Source organism: Antedon bifida, chromosome 2 (assembly GCF_963402885.1).
Source record: "Antedon bifida chromosome 2, ecAntBifi1.1, whole genome shotgun sequence".
NCBI lineage: Eukaryota > Metazoa > Echinodermata > Crinoidea > Comatulida > Antedonidae > Antedon > Antedon bifida.
In genome coordinates this window covers 2,788,903-2,807,746 of record NC_136227.1, presented here as the reverse complement: position 1 = coordinate 2,807,746, position 18,844 = coordinate 2,788,903, and the positions used below count along the sequence as shown (strand labels likewise).

The 18,844-nt window shown below is 35.6% G+C and overlaps 2 protein-coding genes across 3 annotated transcripts in view; one reads left to right on the top strand and one right to left on the bottom strand.

Annotated features, from left to right (window-relative positions):
- LOC144835805 (clustered mitochondria protein homolog) overlaps window positions 1-2,589 on the top strand; it is a 31,482-nt gene extending 28,893 nt beyond the window's left edge. The window contains exons 24-30 of the mRNA XM_078690900.1: window positions 285-424; window positions 679-759; window positions 884-1,009; window positions 1,162-1,377; window positions 1,742-1,825; window positions 1,924-2,048; window positions 2,149-2,589. Coding sequence (XP_078547026.1) covers window positions 285-424; window positions 679-759; window positions 884-1,009; window positions 1,162-1,377; window positions 1,742-1,825; window positions 1,924-2,048; window positions 2,149-2,377 — 1,001 coding nt within the window. The 3' untranslated portion in view covers window positions 2,378-2,589. The remainder of the gene's footprint in view (window positions 1-284; window positions 425-678; window positions 760-883; window positions 1,010-1,161; window positions 1,378-1,741; window positions 1,826-1,923; window positions 2,049-2,148) is intronic.
- Window positions 2,590-4,901: 2,312 nt separating this feature from the next.
- LOC144835818 (uncharacterized) lies at window positions 4,902-18,563 on the bottom strand. Of its 2 annotated transcripts, XM_078690914.1 has the most exons (3): window positions 8,307-8,438; window positions 8,052-8,165; window positions 4,902-7,562 (listed from the first exon to the last, which is right to left on the bottom strand). In XM_078690914.1, the coding sequence occupies exon 3, from the start codon at window positions 7,535-7,537 to the stop codon at window positions 5,402-5,404; it is 2,136 nt and encodes a 711-aa protein (XP_078547040.1). In that variant the 5' UTR covers window positions 7,538-7,562; window positions 8,052-8,165; window positions 8,307-8,438; the 3' UTR covers window positions 4,902-5,401. The 2 variants fall into 2 exon arrangements, with proteins under 2 accessions (XP_078547040.1, XP_078547041.1); XM_078690915.1 differs by lacking the exons at window positions 8,052-8,165; window positions 8,307-8,438 and adding an exon at window positions 18,444-18,563 and having other exon boundaries at window positions 4,902-7,560.
- Window positions 18,564-18,844: the final 281 nt, after the last annotated feature.

Below are 18,844 nucleotides of genomic sequence, written 5' to 3'. Positions count from 1 at the left end.
AATTCGCGCCTTGACTTTAGCCAGATATGTCCCAAGAGGACATACTCATTCAGAAGCTATATCAAGCGGTAGCTGTAGTTCTAGAGGCTGACGTTTTTGATAATTTGTAAAATAGGACGGGTCATGCTCAAATTACAAACCCCAAAGCATGTCTGGGAGAAGAGTCTATGAAAACATTTGCTGATAATACAGTATTATTGAGATGCATGGTAATCGGTAAAATCTTGTTTTATTATACAATACAATGCGAACCTATTTTAACATGATTTCATCATCTTATTCAGGTCTTTATCGTGATGCTACTGAATTGATTCAGGAATCGTTGAACTTATTCACCAATGTGTATGGACCAATGCACAGCGAGATAGGAACATGCATGAGGACACTGGCTAAACTGCACTATATCAATGCTGAACTCCCAGAGGTAACAACATACACATTAGCATTGAAACTCAACTGATTAGCAGTCGACTGACTTCAAACCTTTATTTTTATTAATGAAAGACAGACCTTGCCACCAACATAGTTGATTTCACTTTTTATAAAAATGTTTTCTTGTATTTTAATATTGTTTTTTTTTTTGTATAATAATATATTATTCAAGTAATTCAAAAGTTGCAATAAAAGTATTTTATCTTGTTCAAAGTTTTTAATTATTTACTTTTCTTTTTTTGGCAGGCTTTAGACATGCAAGAGAAAGCTGTGATGATAAGTGAACGATGCAACGGTTTAGATCATCCAACCACAATGACAGAATATGTTAGTGTTAATTTTTTTTAAACTTTTATTTTAATAATACAACATCTCATTCTGACGCGATAGTTTGAAATCCTCTTGGATTACATGTTAACACAAATTGAAATATTTTATTGGTTTCTTTCAGATGCACCTTGCGTTGTACTGTTTCGCTAGTAATCAAGTGACAAACGCCCTCAAGTTGATGTATCGTGCTCGATATTTGGCGATGCTCGTGTTTGGAGAGGACCATCCAGAATTTGCTCAAATTGATGTAAAAAAAAAACTAATTTTAACTCATAATTTCAGTTTACCCAGTAGTTTACTGTAAACATTATTATTATAATATTATATTATAAGATTGTTTTTGTTTGGTAAAACTGCATTCTTTGTTTACAAACAAACAAACATTACGTTGATTTTCAGAGTAACATTGGTTTAGTACTGCATGGTGTCGGCGAGTATGACTTGTCCATTAAGTTCCTTCAGTCTGCATTGTATAACAGTATACAGTTTCATGGTGCTAAAAGCTTGAAGGCAGCCCTGGGCTACCACCTGCTTGCCCGTGTGCAGTCATGCAAGGGCAACTTCCGAGGTGCATTGAAGAACGAGAAAGGAGCATATCAAATCTACAAGCAACATGTAAGTACCTTTTTTGTCACCTGTATTCCCAAGTATTGTAAGCCCATAGCCAGGGGGATTTAAATGTTTTAATGGACTTCCTCTTTTAGGCGCGTGCAAACGCGACTATACAGCTCACTATGTCGGTCGGTCGGTAAACACTAACACTCAAATTTGAGCACGCGACTGCAGCCATGTATATGGCCTTGTTGCCTGAAGTGACGTTTTCAGAAGAGACCAGCAGAAGATGTGCTGGGTAGGCTTAGCTAGCCTAGCTAGCCTTTTGTTAAAAACTTGCCCCACTGTAAAATTCCTGGCTACAGGCTTGCATTTTCTTTAAATAACTTTATTTGCGTTATTAATTTACAAATATTTTTTTTTTCAGTATGGTGAAACTCACGACAAAACCAAAGAAAGTTCAGAATGTTTGAAATATCTTACTCACCAAGCTGTCACCTTGCAAAAAACTGTAGGTTATATTAAAAAATAAAATTATGTTTAAATTATTATTATATAAAGAGTCTCTTGTAGAGCATGTTTACGATAAAATTTCTTGTCTCTCTACAGATGAATGAAATAAAGAAAGCCGGTCCACGAGCAGCTATGCAGCCGTTTAATATAACGCCACCATCGTTTTCTAGTGTTCTAGAAACCATAGACATGATCAATGGAATATTTCGTATTCCATTTACGTATGTTCAACTTTTTATTGTTTTTATTTACAAAAGAAAAATACATTTTTCATATTGATGCATACTGAATGAATTAAAAAAATGTTTGTTTACATTACAGTGTAAGAGCAGTACCTAAAGAAGGGGGTGAAAAGAAAACAGAAGAAAATGGGGAAGAAATGGCAAAGGAAACAAAAGAAAAACAGATAGAAAAAGAGAAAGAAAGTACACAGACAGAAGTGAAGAAAGAAGATGAAGGAATGGACGAACCTAGCAGTCCAAGCAGTCTGGAAGAGGAGCCTAGTAGCCCTGTTAGTGACCTAGCTAGTGATGACAGCGTTACTAGGTAACATAGCAACAACAACAAAACAGAAAATTATAAACATAATTGTATTGGATGAAAACACTTTTACCTCCAAAATAAAACAAAAAAAATAACAAAATAAAACAAATTATATGAATTTAAACAAATTTATATGGTGCTGTCTCTATAGGGATTTGAGGCTGTTTGTCTGTGTGTCTGTAGATTTTGTGTCCAAGAAAATATAGTTTAAAAAACTTACTAGCCATCTTCCTAAGTATATGTATATGCCGAAACATGTCTTCCTTCTATTAGCAATAGTAATAGATTTTGGCTAGAACTAGTTCTAGCTGGTCTGTCTGTTAGGCCTAGGTTAGGTCTTGTATAGCTGCTAGGCCTGGGTCACTTGTGTAACTGCTAGGCCTAGGTCATTTGTGTAGCTACTAGGTCACTTGTGTAACTGCTAGGCCTAGGTCACTTGTGTAACTGCTAGGCCTAGGTCACTTGTGTAACTGCTAGGCCTGGGTCACTTGTGTAACTGCTAGGCCTAGGTCACTTGTGTAACTGCTAGGCCTGGGTCACTTGTGTAACTGCTAGGCCTAGGTCACTTGTGTAACTGCTAGGCCTAGGTCATTTGTGTAACTGCTAGGCCTAGGTCATTTGTGTAACTGCTAGGCCTAGGTCACTTGTGTAACTGCTAGGCCTGGCTGCAGTGTAATGGACACTGGACCTAGTGTGTGTACCTAGTAATGTTCTCATACAATGCAATAACATACCTTCATCATCTACTTTTTATTTTTTTAAGAGTGATTATTCTCCATTAATCTTTTATTTTTAATAAATACATAGCAGTGATTAATATTTAATCAATTATCCCATATTTTCCATATTACTGTAGAAAAAACCTTGATAAAAATTCTCCCACAAATATTATTGGGTTTTCTGATTAAATTCTTGTTGATTGCCAAATTAAATTGATACTACTGTAATTTTGTGGTCTTAAGTATTGTTAATAATAGTGATAATTCAAATTGGTGAAAGTGATTGAATTTTACCAAAACAACATTTGTGTTTTTTTATAATTATGAATTGGCCAATAATTTTAAATATTACAATACAGTATAACATTTAAATATGATTCATTTATCAAACACAATTTGTAATAGTTAATTGCTGTGTTGTAACAGTAATTAAACCTTGTTTATTTTATCTGCCCTTAAATTTGTTTTGTATATTGGTATACAGGAGTTTGACACTATTAATATTTCTTATTCAGCAACTATAGTAGTATTAATTACTGCAAATTAAAGAATAGTGGGATCTCACTATAGTTACTATACACACAGCTGCTGTGCGTATAGAACTTGCATACATCTGTAAGACTGCCTATGTGTGTATAGGCACAGCTGCTGTGTATATAGCCACATACTTTTACCATGCTAACTGAAATTTCAACGAATGGATGTACAATTTAAAAAGAATGGTATTTTGTTACCGTTAATTTTGACGGTTTTACGTTAGTTGTGTGTTCTTGATTTTAAGTGCAGTGCCAATAATCTTTTAAACTCCCAAATTTACAATGGGGGTTAATTAATTTAATGTATTCAAATTTGGCTATATGCACTACCTACTACCAATAATGATTTACTTGATAATTCAAGTTACAATTCAAATTTAGTTGTTACTGTGTTGTAACAGTAATTATTCATATTTTGGGTTTGTTACATATTGTGCGCAATAATAAATAAAATGTTTTGAAGTTATTGATTTAGGCCTATGAATACGGTTTGTAGTTTGAAATCATAAATTGGTTTGTATGCGTGACGAATCCTGAAAGTTAGAAATATTATTGTCTGTATTTTTCACAATGTTTAAGATTTACCACTGTATCAATCAATTGTTTGTAGAATACTGTACTACAAATGTTTAATAAAACCCGGAATATATGAAAATCATTCTGTACTCGGCGACAATAGTTTTTGTAATATCTGCGTGAATTGTACGAGTTTTTATCTGATGTAATTTGGTCCTATAAGACATCATAAAGTTATAACAACACACGCTTAGACTGGCATAAACGAACTTCACTTTTTAGTCGCAACAGCTCACTATGTCGGTCGGTAGGTCGGTTGGTAAACACTAACTATAGGCCTAATTTACGCACGCGACTGCAGCCATGTATATTATGTCCTTGTTTTTAGTACAGCTCGCTATGTCGGTCAATTGGTCGGTCGGTCAGTTGGTCAGTAAACACTAACTTGAGCACGTGACTGCAGCCATGTATATGGCCTTGATGTTTTTAAAGGACTAGGTACAGTTTTAGTGTTCTTGAGTAGGCCTATCGATGCATAAAACAAGTATGACAAGTTTAGGTGCTTAAAATGGCCACACCAGGAAATAAGTCGAGTAACAATAAGGAACAACATTGAAACTGGTACAACGTAAAGTTACATTTGTATAGTGTGTAACCGTGCAAACAATATATTTAATATCTACTTCCAAAAACATTTTTTACACAAATAAGCAAATAAAAACACATTTCGTTTTCTAATTTGCCTTTTATTGTCCCATTTTCTATTTACACTAACAAAGTTGATCGTTCATTCATTAACAAACAAGATCATTCAATCGAAGGTTTTCCATTTTTATCCATTCCCAACTGGGGAGCCTAGTAATTTTCTCGTAGGGGAATATAATACTGTATACAGTAAAAATCTTAGCTCAGTTGTTGTGGAGACTTATATGTTTGTTTCATATTTCGAAGTATAAAGTCAAGTTTCCGGGACAAAAACTCCACTCCAACCATGGTGGGCTGGTCCTGTAGATTTATAATATCGTTTCATATTTAAATGTAAACTGCAATTTCCAGGGCTCTATTTTTTCTTAGCTCAGCCCTAACCATATTAGGGCTGGTCCTGGAGACTTATATATTTTATTTCGTCATATTTCGAAGTGTAATCAAATTTCCGGGGACCTAGCAACTCTATTTTTCTAAATTTTCTTAGCTCCATCCCACCCATGGTGGACTGGTACACTTATAATTTCGTATCATATTATATCAATGTATAATTGCTCATAAAACGCGCGGGGAGCCTTGGCTACCCACCCCCGTCTCCCCACCCCCGTCGTCGACGCTACCACTGTTCATAATTTCATACCAATTTTCAGAAAGTCGTTTTTTGAAATATTCTTCAATGTCTTGCCGAATGCATTTTTCGATGATCTTTTTTTTACTCTTTTCTTCTGCCTTATTTCGTAGTATTACCTCAAAAAGAGGTAAAATACCAGCAATTGCAACAGCTGCATATAGCTTCACTTGTTTTAAATCGTCGTAATCAGCGATGGTCTTTAGCGCTGAGAAACCTACCCAAATTACTAGACTCAGAATTAGAACTTTTAGGATGATAGTTAGAAATTGGATTTCTGTCGGTCTATACTTCTGAACAACCAAGTCAAAGAAAGTCTTTTCAATGGCAGTTAACCCTTCAGTATCTTGCCGGATTACGGGTAAAGAAGTGATATTATTTGGAGCAGATGCAAAAGTTTCATTGGAAGGAGTCTCGTTAGGTACTATCGTGCTATTGGAAGCGGAAGCTGAAATTAACTCTATTTCTTCTTCATAATCATTTTCGTCGGGAAGTTCATGATTTGTAAATTGTGGAAAAGAGTGCAGTTTATCACCAGATATTTGCACCACGTTATCTTTGATGAACTCATCAAATGCCGAAATCACTTGCTGCAGGAGAACCACATATCCTTTGTAATAACTGGTTATAATTGAAATGACATAACCAATGACAATCACAACCATAGCTACAACGACTCCAGCGGTACTAGGGTTTACCAGCAATCCAATGTAGAAGTATAATAGAATCTGACATATGTACACAAAGATACATGCTAATTTCGATATCAGAACCGTATAAAATATAAGATAACAGAAAAGATAGCAGTGACCTAAACGCCAAGTCAATAAATAACCGTGAAATAATGGAGTACACTTTAGAACATTCAACACATATACGATAAATAATAACGGTACTACAAGAATTTTTAGTGGCAAACACTTAACACACTTAACATTTGCAAAAATATCTTTCCAACTTGAAACGGCCAACCTAAAGTTTTCCTTCGATTCAAACGAAAGTCTATGTAAACCGCTGTAATTAATTTGTGGAAGATTCGAACACGAACTATTTTCGATATTTTCCATGATTTTAGCTTCAATGAAATGATGATACTTTAGCCATGTAATCAACATAATAAGGCCTAACAATATATACAGCAAATTAATAGAGATTTCCAAAATCAAAAACATTGTTGTAAAGCGATGCTTAGAACCTTCGATGACTAAGACATGACAAATGATGCTAGGTACATATTGTAGCGAACCGAAAAGTGTCCATAGTATCAGCCAACGAAAACAAAAAATATAATTTTGTTGATTTCCACTATGTAATAGAAGATATTTAGGGCCCAATGGTAGGTCAGTCCGTAAGCTGAAATATTCTTTACCGTTCTCAATCATTGGTTTTACGCGACACAAAAAGGAGACGAAGAACCAGTTAAAAGTCAATACAGTGAATATGAAACTAATCCAGAAAATAGAAAAGAACCAGAAATGTTTCATAAATTTATGAGATTCCACTGAACTATCATCTTCTGAAATATGCCAGCATTCAAAGTACGTACGGCTTTGAAGAATAGCGTATAAACAATGAAAAATGTGTGGGCGCTGTTTTCGCTCAATGCAAACATCTTGTTTCACACTGCCTTTATTTACACGCTGCAGAATAGATTTTGCGACATTGTTTAATAATTTGTCTTCGCTGTCAACATCAAAGAAACACTTGGGTATTGATGTGACGTTTAGGAAGATATGTTCAACACTAGGAGATAAAGTTCCAAGTGACAGGCATTCAAAATCAAAAGGAAAAGTCACAAGGAGTTCACCAATTTTCCCGCTAATCATCACCCAGCGGTTGATATCCACCACTTGTGTAGCAAAATCAGAAGAATCAACAAAAGATAACAACTTTATGTTGATAAAGGCAGCATCACCTTCCAAGAGTTCTTGCAAGACATCTGTGCCATCCATCTCCAGTAGACAGGTAGTGTTATCGGATTGGATCCTTGTAGAGATGTTTCTAGATGACGTCACAATACACATGGCTGCCAGAAGAAGTAAGATGCTCCGAGAACGTGTCATGGTTTGAGGAGTAAATATAATGACTCTGAAAATAATCAATTAATATACCTACGTTTTGTAGATGAAGTTTTCTATGCTACTATTGTATGTATTAATCCATGATTCACGTAGCTTGTCCCATATAGGGGTAATTTGTGTGTTTCTCTTTAATTTTAACAGGATTTTTGCCAAATAAACCATACCTTACATTACTGTACTTTACACCCCGCATGCATTCAAGCTAATCACCTATAGTACCCTACGATTAGTATAATTAGGCCATAGTTAAAGATGTAAATCAAGAAAACATGTCAAATTATAATTTTAATAGGATACTCAGACGCCATTTTCACTCGAGCTCCTGTGAAATATGTTCATGAAAACGGTTTCTACAGTAGAAAATTAAATTGTATAATAGCAAAATATTATATTCAATACAATACTGTAAGTAACAGTAATGTATGTAAGGCTCATTAACATGAATTTATTTTGTGAATATCTAAGCAAATGTATAGATGGGAGTCGAATAACTTACCACGACGAAAATATTGATCCTATTACACCTCGGATAGAAGTTGGTAAGCAGCAAAGCAGAAGTTTGTTATATGTAATTTTAGTAGTATTACAGTAATAGTCGGTCTCAGTTGCACTAAAAAACGGGGGATATAAAATACAAATGGTCAAATTTCGATAAGAGAAATAAATATAATTTTAATATGAAACGATATATTAAAATCATTGGTGGTTATTAATTTCGAAATTTTAAACGGTTTTGAATATAAACAATTACCTTGTACATTCGACCGACGTGCATAGAAACTGACTGTACAAATCAAAATTGAATAACTAGACCTTACAGAGGTGATCTCTCCCCGTGCTCTAAATTTACCTTGTTAAAATACGAGTACGTTTTGAAATCGTCCACCTATTTCACTCTACAGGACATTTTTACATCAATCATTTGTGATCACATATATCGCTATTTTAAAGAGTATTGTATGTCAGCAACTATAGGCCTACCACTTGAATTAAAATTGCCTTTTATGCGATCGCAACCTACCCTATCGCAACCTTTACAAAACAAAACAATACGCCTGAGGATGATCAAAACATGTTGATCGAAACGTCGAGAAACTCAACAGTTCTTTTCAAAACTAGTATACGTGGTGTACAACAAACTTTATAACAACAATACATACGTTATCGTCGCGCAAGTGAACACATTATTATGCAAATTACTTTGGAGACGGAAAAGGGGATTATTGAAACCCGCAACAACCTATGAACGTTCTTCGAACAACATCACACTATTTTCTATAAATTGTCAGTCAGTTAAAAATAAAGCATCTCAATAAAGAAATCGGGCGGTGGTCTCGCATGCCACCCAATGAACGTCTTTGTAAATGCGGCAAAGTGCACCTGAAAGGCGTGTCTCGGGGGACATTGCTTTCTCCAAATTAGGAGCAAGTTTCTGGAACCCTCTGCCAATAGACTTAGGCCTAAGGGAACCGAAATCGATAGATCTATTTAAGAAAAGCCTTAAAACTTACTTGTTTCCTATATGCATTAGAATGTAAAGCACCTTGATCAATTTAGAAAGGCGCTATACAAATTGTTTTATTATTATTTAACGGGTGGTAGCCAAACATTTAAATTCTTATGTCTGAGCATCATCTACATGAACCGTTTCAATCTGCATATAAAACATTTCATAGCACCGAAACAGCATTACTTGAGGTCCATAATGACATCTTTTTGGCAATTCAATACAGTGGTCCCACATAGACTGTTTGGCAAGATGCGTAAACTGGGAGTATCACTGCCGATATGTAGGTGGGTGTTGGACTTCCTTAGTAATAGATCACAATACGTTAAGCTGAGTAATTTAATGTCCCCCTTTTTTTTCTATTTATACTTAATTTATGATTTTGTTATGACAACTGTCACACAGTAAAATTTGCCGATGATACTACAATCGCAGGGCTTATAACAAATAATGATGAAGTAGAGTACCAAACTCAGGTCGATAATGTAATACACTGGTGTGCCGGTAACAACCTAATATTAAACAAAGGAAATCATTGTCAATTTCAGGAAAAATAAACCAAATATAATTCCATTGTATATTATTAATTCTCAAGTTGAGATTGTAGAGATAATTTTAAGTTTCTTGGTGTGGTGATTACCAGCGATCTAAAATGGCATGATCACATAACTAGTGTATCAAACAAGCCCAATAACGCCTTTAGTTTTTGCGTAGACTAATCTTTTGAGAGTTAACCTTTACATTTTGTCACTTTTTGTACAAGTCGGTTACTGAAAGTTTACTCACCTTTAGTTTTGTTGTGTGATTTACCGGAGCCACAAGTAAAGCTAAGTCAGGTCTACAACGTATCGTTAAAGATCTATTGTCCTCTTGAAAAAATAATTCTTAACAATTTTTTTTTTAAATATGCCATTTTGATGGCACCTTATAGTATATCCACTTTGACCAAAAATTGGATCGAAAAAAATGTACGGTATTTACTTAAAAAAACTGTAATTTAAAGCAACAAAATAGTCAAATTGGCTGCCAACCAATTGGTTTTCGGTTGAATTTAACCATTTCTTTTGACATTTTATAAGTAAAAACATAAATTTTTTCCGGAGTTTTTTCTATGGAACTTTAATAAAACTACAAAATAATCTATTCAAAGTCTGATTTTATTAATCTTTATTTTTCAAGTGTTTGAGGGACAATACATCTTTAAGTTATGCATCACGTATCATTGGAACTTATCAGAGTTCTATTGAATCCGTTTTTGAAAATCGATTAATTAAGAAAAGACATTATATATTGCAAGATTCTACTCATCCCATGCATAATGTATTTGAGGTGTTACGAGCGGTAGAAGTTACCGGGCCGCGATTTTTTTTTTCGTACATAAGTTGGGGAACCCATGTGAAAGATAGCCGAACTACTTCCTAAATATAACTAAACCTAACCCTCTAAATAATCTCTCTCTCACTATAAAGTAAAAGAAGTGGCTCATGGGAGTCGAACTCCCCATACATCGACATGTAAAGTCCATAGTCTTATCCATTCGACTACACAGACGTCTCGACAGTAATCGTTTGCAATACCGAATTGTAGTTAGCTCAATTCTTACGTCACACCTTATGGATATGACTAATGAATATTCATGTTTATTTTGTGACGTTTCACGAGGGGTCCCCAACAAACAAACAAACAAATATCGCTACCGGGCCATCATCTCTCGTACAAATAGGTTTCGTAACAGCTTTTATCCAGCTGTCATTCAGGCACTGAATGCTTGTTGTCAGTAGGCCTATACCGTACGAGAGTGATTTTATCTGCCCTTAAATTTGTTTTGTATATTGGTATACAGGAGTTTGACACTATTAATATTTCATATTCAGTAACTATAGTAGTAGTAAATTACTGTCAATTACAGAATAGTTTGATCTCACTATAGTTACTCGCTATACACACAGCTGCAGTGCGTATAGAACTAGCATATAGCTGTAAGACTGCTGTGTGTATAGTCAAACAAAACTAGCATAAGACTATACACACAGCTGCTGTAAAAATGGATGTACACAGAAAGAATGGCATTTTGTTACCGTTAATTTTGACGGTATTACGTTAGTTGTGTGTTCTTGATTTTAAGTGCAGTGCCAATAATCTTTTAAACTCCCAAATTTACAATGGGGGGTCATTTAATTTAATGTATTCAAATTTGGCTATATGTACTACCTACTACCAATAATGATTTACTTGATAATTCAAGTTACAATTCAAATTTAGTTGTTACTGTGTTGTAACAGTAATTATTCATATAGTGGGTTTGTTGCATATTTTGCGCAATAATAAATAAAATGTTTTGAAGTTATTGATTTAGGCCTATGAAATACGGTTTGTAGAAGTTATTGATTTAGGCCTATGAAATACGGTTTGTAGAAGTTATTGATTTAGGCCTATGAAATACGGTTTGTAGTTTGAAATCATAAATTGGTTTGTATGCGTGATGAATCCTGAAAGTTAGAAATATTATTGTCTGTATTATTCACAATGTTTAAGATTTACCACTGTATCAATCAATTGTTTGTAGAATACTGTACTACAAATGTTCAATAAAACCCGGAATATATAAAAATCATTCTGTACTCGGCGACAATAGTTTTTGTAATATCTGCGTAAATTGTACGAGTTGTCATTTCGATCCTTTTTTATCTGATGTAATTTGGTCCTATAAGACATCATAAAGTTATAACAACACACGCTTAGGCTTGCATAAACGAACTTGGATTTTTAGTCGCAACAGCTCACTATGTCGGTCGGTAAACACCAAATAAAATTTACGCACACGACTGCAGCCATGTATATGGTCTTGTTTTTAGTCGCGTTGCAACGCGGCTCTACAGCTAACTATGTCGTTCGGTTGGTCGGTAAAAACTAACTATCGATGCATAAAAACAAGTATGACAAGTTTAGGTGCTTAAAATGGCCCCACCAGGAAATAAGTCGAGTAACAATAAGGAACAACATTGAAACTGGTACAACGTAAAGTTACATTTGTATGGTGTGTGACCTTTCAATCAATATTTAATATCTATTTCCAAAAACATTTTTTTACACAAATAAGCAAATAAAAACACATTTCGTTTTCTAATTACCTTTTGTTCTCCCATTATCTATATACAAAGTTGATCTATCATTAACAAACAAGATTATTCAATCGAAGCTTTTTCCATTCTTTTAAAATATTTCATGTTTTATCTTGGTGTTCGGAGGTCGTTCGACATCCATCTTCCCTCACAAAAGATTGAATTATTTTCTTAAAGATGTATTGTCCCTTTGACTAATTCCCAACAAATTTTTTTTTTGATATTTCAAAAAAAAAGTGGGTCATTTTAAAGTATCATAATAGTACAGACAGACGTTTTTTTGTTCAAAAAATAACTTTGACTTCCAGTCAAAGTTTTCGATCAAAACATATCTCATAATGCAAAACGCTTGTTTGGCTACTCTGTATGCATAATCATAAAACTTCCTCGCGATCTGTGTGAAAACACCTTCTCAACCTCGACGAGTTGTAAACAATCTTAATTAGCATCATGCATAATGCATACTCGTGGCTTGAAATCTTTGTTTACTTTCGCTCGTGACGATTTTCCAGACGAAATGTAATCAAATTAATTTACCTATTAATTACGTAAACTTGTTGTTTTTGACTCGAATTTTCGACTTACTTTGATATGGCCAATTTAAATTTAGAATATTTTTTTTTTCATTTTTTGTGTTTCAAGGGACAATACATCTTTAAATGTGCTACATACTATTTATGTTGTATCATCTTTTATTAAATAATCAGTAATGGAGCCAGCGGGGTGGAGGAAATAGTATATACAGTAAAAAAAATATTTTGCGTTTACTTCGTAGCTTCGGCGCACCAGGCGCCTAGACCCATGTGACGTTCCATTTTTTACCGCGAGTACGTCGGGGTGGGGGGTGTAGGGGGGGCCCGCTATTACCCTTTAAATGCACTGCATTGTCGATCTAAACATTAGGTACGCACTTGTATGGCGGTGTCCTTTTGTACGAATCGTTCAACATTGGGCCCAGCTTATTGCGTATAATTGCTCATAGAACGCGCGTGGGGGACCTTTGCTCCCCACCCCCGTCGTCGTCGCCACCACTGTTCATAATTTCATACCAATTTTCAGACAGTCGTGTTTTGAAATATTCTTTAATGTCTTGCCGAATGAGTTTTTCAACGATAATTTTTGTACTCTCTTCTTCCCCCTTATTCCGTAGTAATACCTCAAAAAAAGGTACAATACCAGCAATTGCAACAGCTGCATATAGCTTCACTTGTTTTAACTCGTCGTAATCAGCGATGGTCTTTAGCGTTGAGAAACCTACCCACATTACTAGGCTCAGAATTAGAAGTTTCATGATTATAGTTAGACGTTCGGTCTCTGGTGGTCTATACTTTGTTACAATGGTGTCAAAGAAAGTCTTTTCAATTGCAGTTAAGCCTTCAGTATCTTGCCGTATTACGAGTAAAGATGATGGTTCAGCATATTCTGCTGCAGTGCTATCTGATTGTACAGATACAGACGTATGACCTGCTGAAAGAGTATCTGTAGGTTGTTGGTTAAAAGCAGATTCTGCTGCAGTGCTATCTGATTGTACAGATACAGACGTATGACCTGCTGAAAAAGTATCTGTAGGTTGTTGGTTAAAAGCAGATTCTGCTGCAGTGCTATCTGATTGTACAGATACAGATGTATGACCTGCTGAAAGAGTATCTGTAGCTTGTGGGTTAAAAGCAGATTCTGTTGCAGTGCTATCTGATTGTACAGATACAGACGTATGACCTGCTGAAAGAGTATCTGTAGGTTGCAGGTTAAAAGCAGATTCTGTTGCAGTGCTATCTGAATGTACAGATACAGACGTATGACCGACTGAAAGAGTATCTGTAGGTTGTGGGTTAAAAGCAGATTCTGCTGCAGTGCTATCTGATTGTACAGATACAGACGTATGACCTGCTGAAAGAGTATCTGTAGGTTGCGGGTTAAAAGCAGATTCTGCTGCAGTGCTATCTGATTGTACAGATACAGACGTATGACCTGCTTGAAGAATATCTGTAGGTTGTTGGTTAAAAGCAGATTCTGCTGCAGTGCTATCTGATTGTACAGATACAGACGTATGACCTGCTGAAAGAGTATCTGTAGGTTGTGGGTTAAAAGCAGATTGTGCTGCAGTGCTATTTGATTGTACAGATACAGACGTATGACCTGCTGAAAGAGTATTTGTAGGTTGTGGGTTAAAAGCAGATTCTGCTGCAGTGCTATCTGATTGTACAGATACAGACGTATGAACTTCTGAAAGAGTATCAGTAGGTTGTTGGTTAAAAGCAGATTCTGCTGCAGTGCTATCTGATTGTACAGATACAGACGTATGACCTGCTGAAAAAGTATCTGTAGGTTGTTGGTTAAAAGCAGATTCTGCTGCAGTGCTATCTGATTGTACAGATACAGACGTATGACCTGCTGAAAGAGTATCAGTAGCTTGCGGGTTAAAAGCAGATTCTGCTGCAGTGCTATCTGATTGTACAGATACAGACGTATGACCTGCTTAAAGAGTATCTGTAGGTTGTGGATTAAAAGCAGATTCTGCTGCAGTGCTATCTGATTGTACAGATACAGACGTATGACCTGCTTGAAGAATATCTGTAGGTTGTTGGTTAAAAGCAGATTCTGCTGCAGTGCTATCTGATTGTACAGATACAGACGTATGACCTGCTTGAAGAATATCTGTAGGTTGTTGGTTAAAAGCAGATTCTGCTGCAGTGCTATCTGATTGTACAGATACAGACGTATGACCTGCTGAAAGAGTATCTGTAGGTTGTGGGTTAAAAGCAGATTGTGCTGCAGTGCTATTTGATTGTACAGATACAGACGTATGACCTGCTGAAAGAGTATCTGTAGGTTGCGGGTTAAAATCAGATTCTGCTGCAGTGCTATCTGATTGTACAGATACAGACGTATGACCTGCTGAAAGAGTATCTGTAGGTTGCGGGTTAAAATCAGATTCTGCTGCAGTGCTATCTGATTGTACAGATACAGACGTATGACCTGCTGAAAGAGTATCTGTAGGTTGTTGGTTAAAAGCAGATTCTGCTGCAGTGCTATCTGATTGTACAGATACAGACGTATGACCTGCTGAAAGAGTATCTGTAGGTTGTTGGTTAAAAGCAGATTCTGCTGCAGTGCTATCTGATTGTACAGATACAGACGTATGACCTGCTGAAAGAGTATCTGTAGGTTGTTGGTTAAAAGCAGATTCTGCTGCAGTGCTATCTGATTGTACAGATACAGACGTATGACCTGCTGAAAGAGTATCTGTAGGTTGCGGGTTAAAAGCAGATTCTGTTGCAGTGCTATCTGAATGTACAGATACAGACGTATGACCTGCTGAAAGAGTATCTGTAGGTTGTGGGTTAAAAGCAGATTCTGTTGCAGTGCTATCTGAATGTACAGATACAGACGTATGACCTGCTGAAAGAGTATCTGTAGGTTGTGGGTTAAAAGCAGATTCTGCTGCAGTGCTATCTGAATGTACAGATACAGACGTATGACCTGCTGAAAGAGTATCTGTAGGTTGCGGGTTAAAATCAGATTCTGCTGCAGTGCTATCTGATTGTACAGATACAGACGTATGACCTGCTGAAAGAGTATCTGTAGGTTGTGGATTAAAAGCAGATTCTGCTGCAGTGCTATCTGATTGTACAGATACAGACGTATGACCTGCTGAAAGAGTATCTGTAGGTTGTGGGTTAAAAGCAGATTGTGCTGCAGTGCTATTTGATTGTACAGATACAGACGCATGACCTGCTGAAAGAGTATCTATAGGTTGTGGGTTAAAAGCAGATTCCGCTGCAGTGCTATCTGATTGTACAGATACAGACGTATGACCTGCTGAAAGAGTATCTGTAGGTTGTGGGTTAAAAGCAGATTGTGCAGCAGTGCTATCTGATTGTACAGGGGCAGAAGTTTGATCTGAAAAAATGTAGTTATTTTGTGGAAGCCACCAAATTTTCAGGAAATAATGATTCCGTTTCATCAGAAGGTTTAATATAATACTTACTATCGTCTCATGCTCCTCGCCATCTTCGCTATCGTTTTTAAATTGTGGAAAAGATGGCAGTTTCTCACCAGAAACTTGCACCTTGTTATTTTTTAACTCATCAAATGCCGAAATCACTTGCTGCAGGAGAACCACATATCCTTTGTAATAACTTGTAATAATTGAAAAGACGTAACCAATCACAATTACAATAATCGCTGCAACGGCTCCAGCGGTACCAGGGTTCACCAGCAAACCGATGTAGAAGTACCAAATAATATTAAATATGTGCGGAGTGATTAATTTCACATTTGCAAACAGAACAGTCAACATAGAAATACCGTACATCAATATCACTATGTAGATTGTCACAACTCTACAACTATTTACCATGCCTACTGGGTGTAATAGCATGAAACGCAAGGAAATATGAACAATTGGTAGAGACATAACAATAGTGAAAATACCGTAGCCTATTAAGAACGGTACTCCAAGAATACAAAGCATAGTAATATGTATTACTTTATTGTTTATTTTTGTAAAACAGTCCCGAAACCAGTTTAACCCATTCTTCCAGTGGGAAATTGAAACAATCAACTTCATATGTTCCTTCATTTCAAACGAAAGTTTGTGTAAACCACTGTAATTATTTTTTGGAAGTTTCATTATCTTTAGAATTAAACGAACATCCATACTTCTTCTAATTTTGTCCAAATTAGATAAGTTTATTAAATGAGTTTCAACCCAGACTTGACGTGCTAAACAGCTTATCAACAGAAGGAAGCAAAGAATTATTTGTGGTACATTAATGAAAATACCTTTTTGGCAATACAGATAATGAGGCATACACTCTGGAATGACTTTAAGCGCTGCACGACGACGGTTAAAAGAATTACTGTCCAACAAATTAGCAATGATGTAAGGTATATATTGTAGCAAACCGACAAGTGCCCATAGTATCAGCCAACGTAGAATAAAAATACAGTTATACTGATTTCCACTATGTATTAGAAAATACTTAGGGCCCATTGGTAGATCAGTCTGTAAGCTCAAATATTCTTTTCCTGTCTCATTCATGGGTTTTACGTGACACAAAAACGAGACAAGGAACCAAATAAAATAGAGTGCGAATATGGAACTAAGCCAGTTAAATATCTTATACAAGGAATGTTTCATAAATTTAGTAAGTTTAACTGACCCATCGTCTGAAATTTGCCAGCATTGAAAGTACGTACTGATTTGAAGAATAGAGTAATAAGCCGCAGACGCTAAAGACAAATCCCATACGTTAAAACTGTCAAGCTGTCGTTCAATACAGACCTCTTGTTTCGCATCTTTGTCACTTTCGAGCTGAAGAAGGGAATTTGCGATTATGTTCAATTTGTCTTCGTTGTCAACTTCAAAGAAACACTCTGGTATGCAGGTGACGTTTAAGGAGATGTGTTCCACACCAGGAGACAGAGTTCCCAGTGATAGAAATTCAAAATCAAATGGAAAAGTCAAAAGGAGTTCACCGATTTCCCCGACAGCCATAACCCAGTGGTTGACGTCAATCACCGTTGTATTTTCATAAAAAATAGAAACAGAATTATCAACAAAAGATAACAACTTTATGTTGATAAAGACAGCATCACCTTTCAAGAGTTCTTGCAAGACATATGTGCCATCCATCTCCAGTAGACAGGTAGTGTTATCGGATTGGATCCTTGTAGAGATGTTTCTAGATGACGTCACAATACACATGGCTGCCAGAAGAAGTAAGATGCTCCGAAAACGTGTCATGGTTTGAGGAGTAAAGATAATGACTCTGAAAATAATCAAATTAATATACCTACATTTTGTGGATGAAGTTTTTTTATGCTACTATTGTATTTATTAGTCCATGATTCACGTAGCTTGTCCCATTTTTGCCAAATAAACCATACCTTACATTACTGTACTTTACATCCCCGCATGCATTCAAGCTAATCACCTATTGTACCCTACGATTAGTATATTTAGGCCATAATTAAAGATGTAAATCAAGAAAACATGTCATCTTATATTGAAGTTGAAATGTAATGTTTATATTTATTGGTACACAAATAACTGAAATAACATTTATTTTCACTTGAGCTCCTGCTAAATCTCTTTCGGAAAATGGTTTCTATAGTAAGGGCCTACAACATTAAATTGTTTAATAGCAAAATACAATAAGTTGTTTGTAAGGCACACTAACATGAATTTATTCTGTGATTATCTAAGCAAAGGTATAGATGTAAGTCGAATAACTTACCAGTACTATTAACTTACCAATAAAAGTGATTAACACGAAATGATCACCAACAGTGACACTATAGATATTAGAAGTTGGTAAAAAGCAGAAGTTTGTTTTATGTAATTTGAATAGTATTAGTAGTCGACCTCATTTGCACTAAAAAACGGTGGGAAATGAATATAATTGTTTTAAAATAAAATAAATAAATAATTCGTTTTGTTTGATGGTTAAACCCCTTTTTTCAGTGGTTAGGCAATTTCTATGGGGTCATTAATATTCATGAGCTTCTTGGCATTTCCTGTTTGGTATAACATGATACCTCTACTGCTGATCAAATTATATCATTTTTTTTCTCAGTAGCCGTGTTGTTTTAGTTGATTTCTGAAAAAATCAATTGTTTTGAATACAATACTTGCTTCCTTGTTTCGTTTTGAGA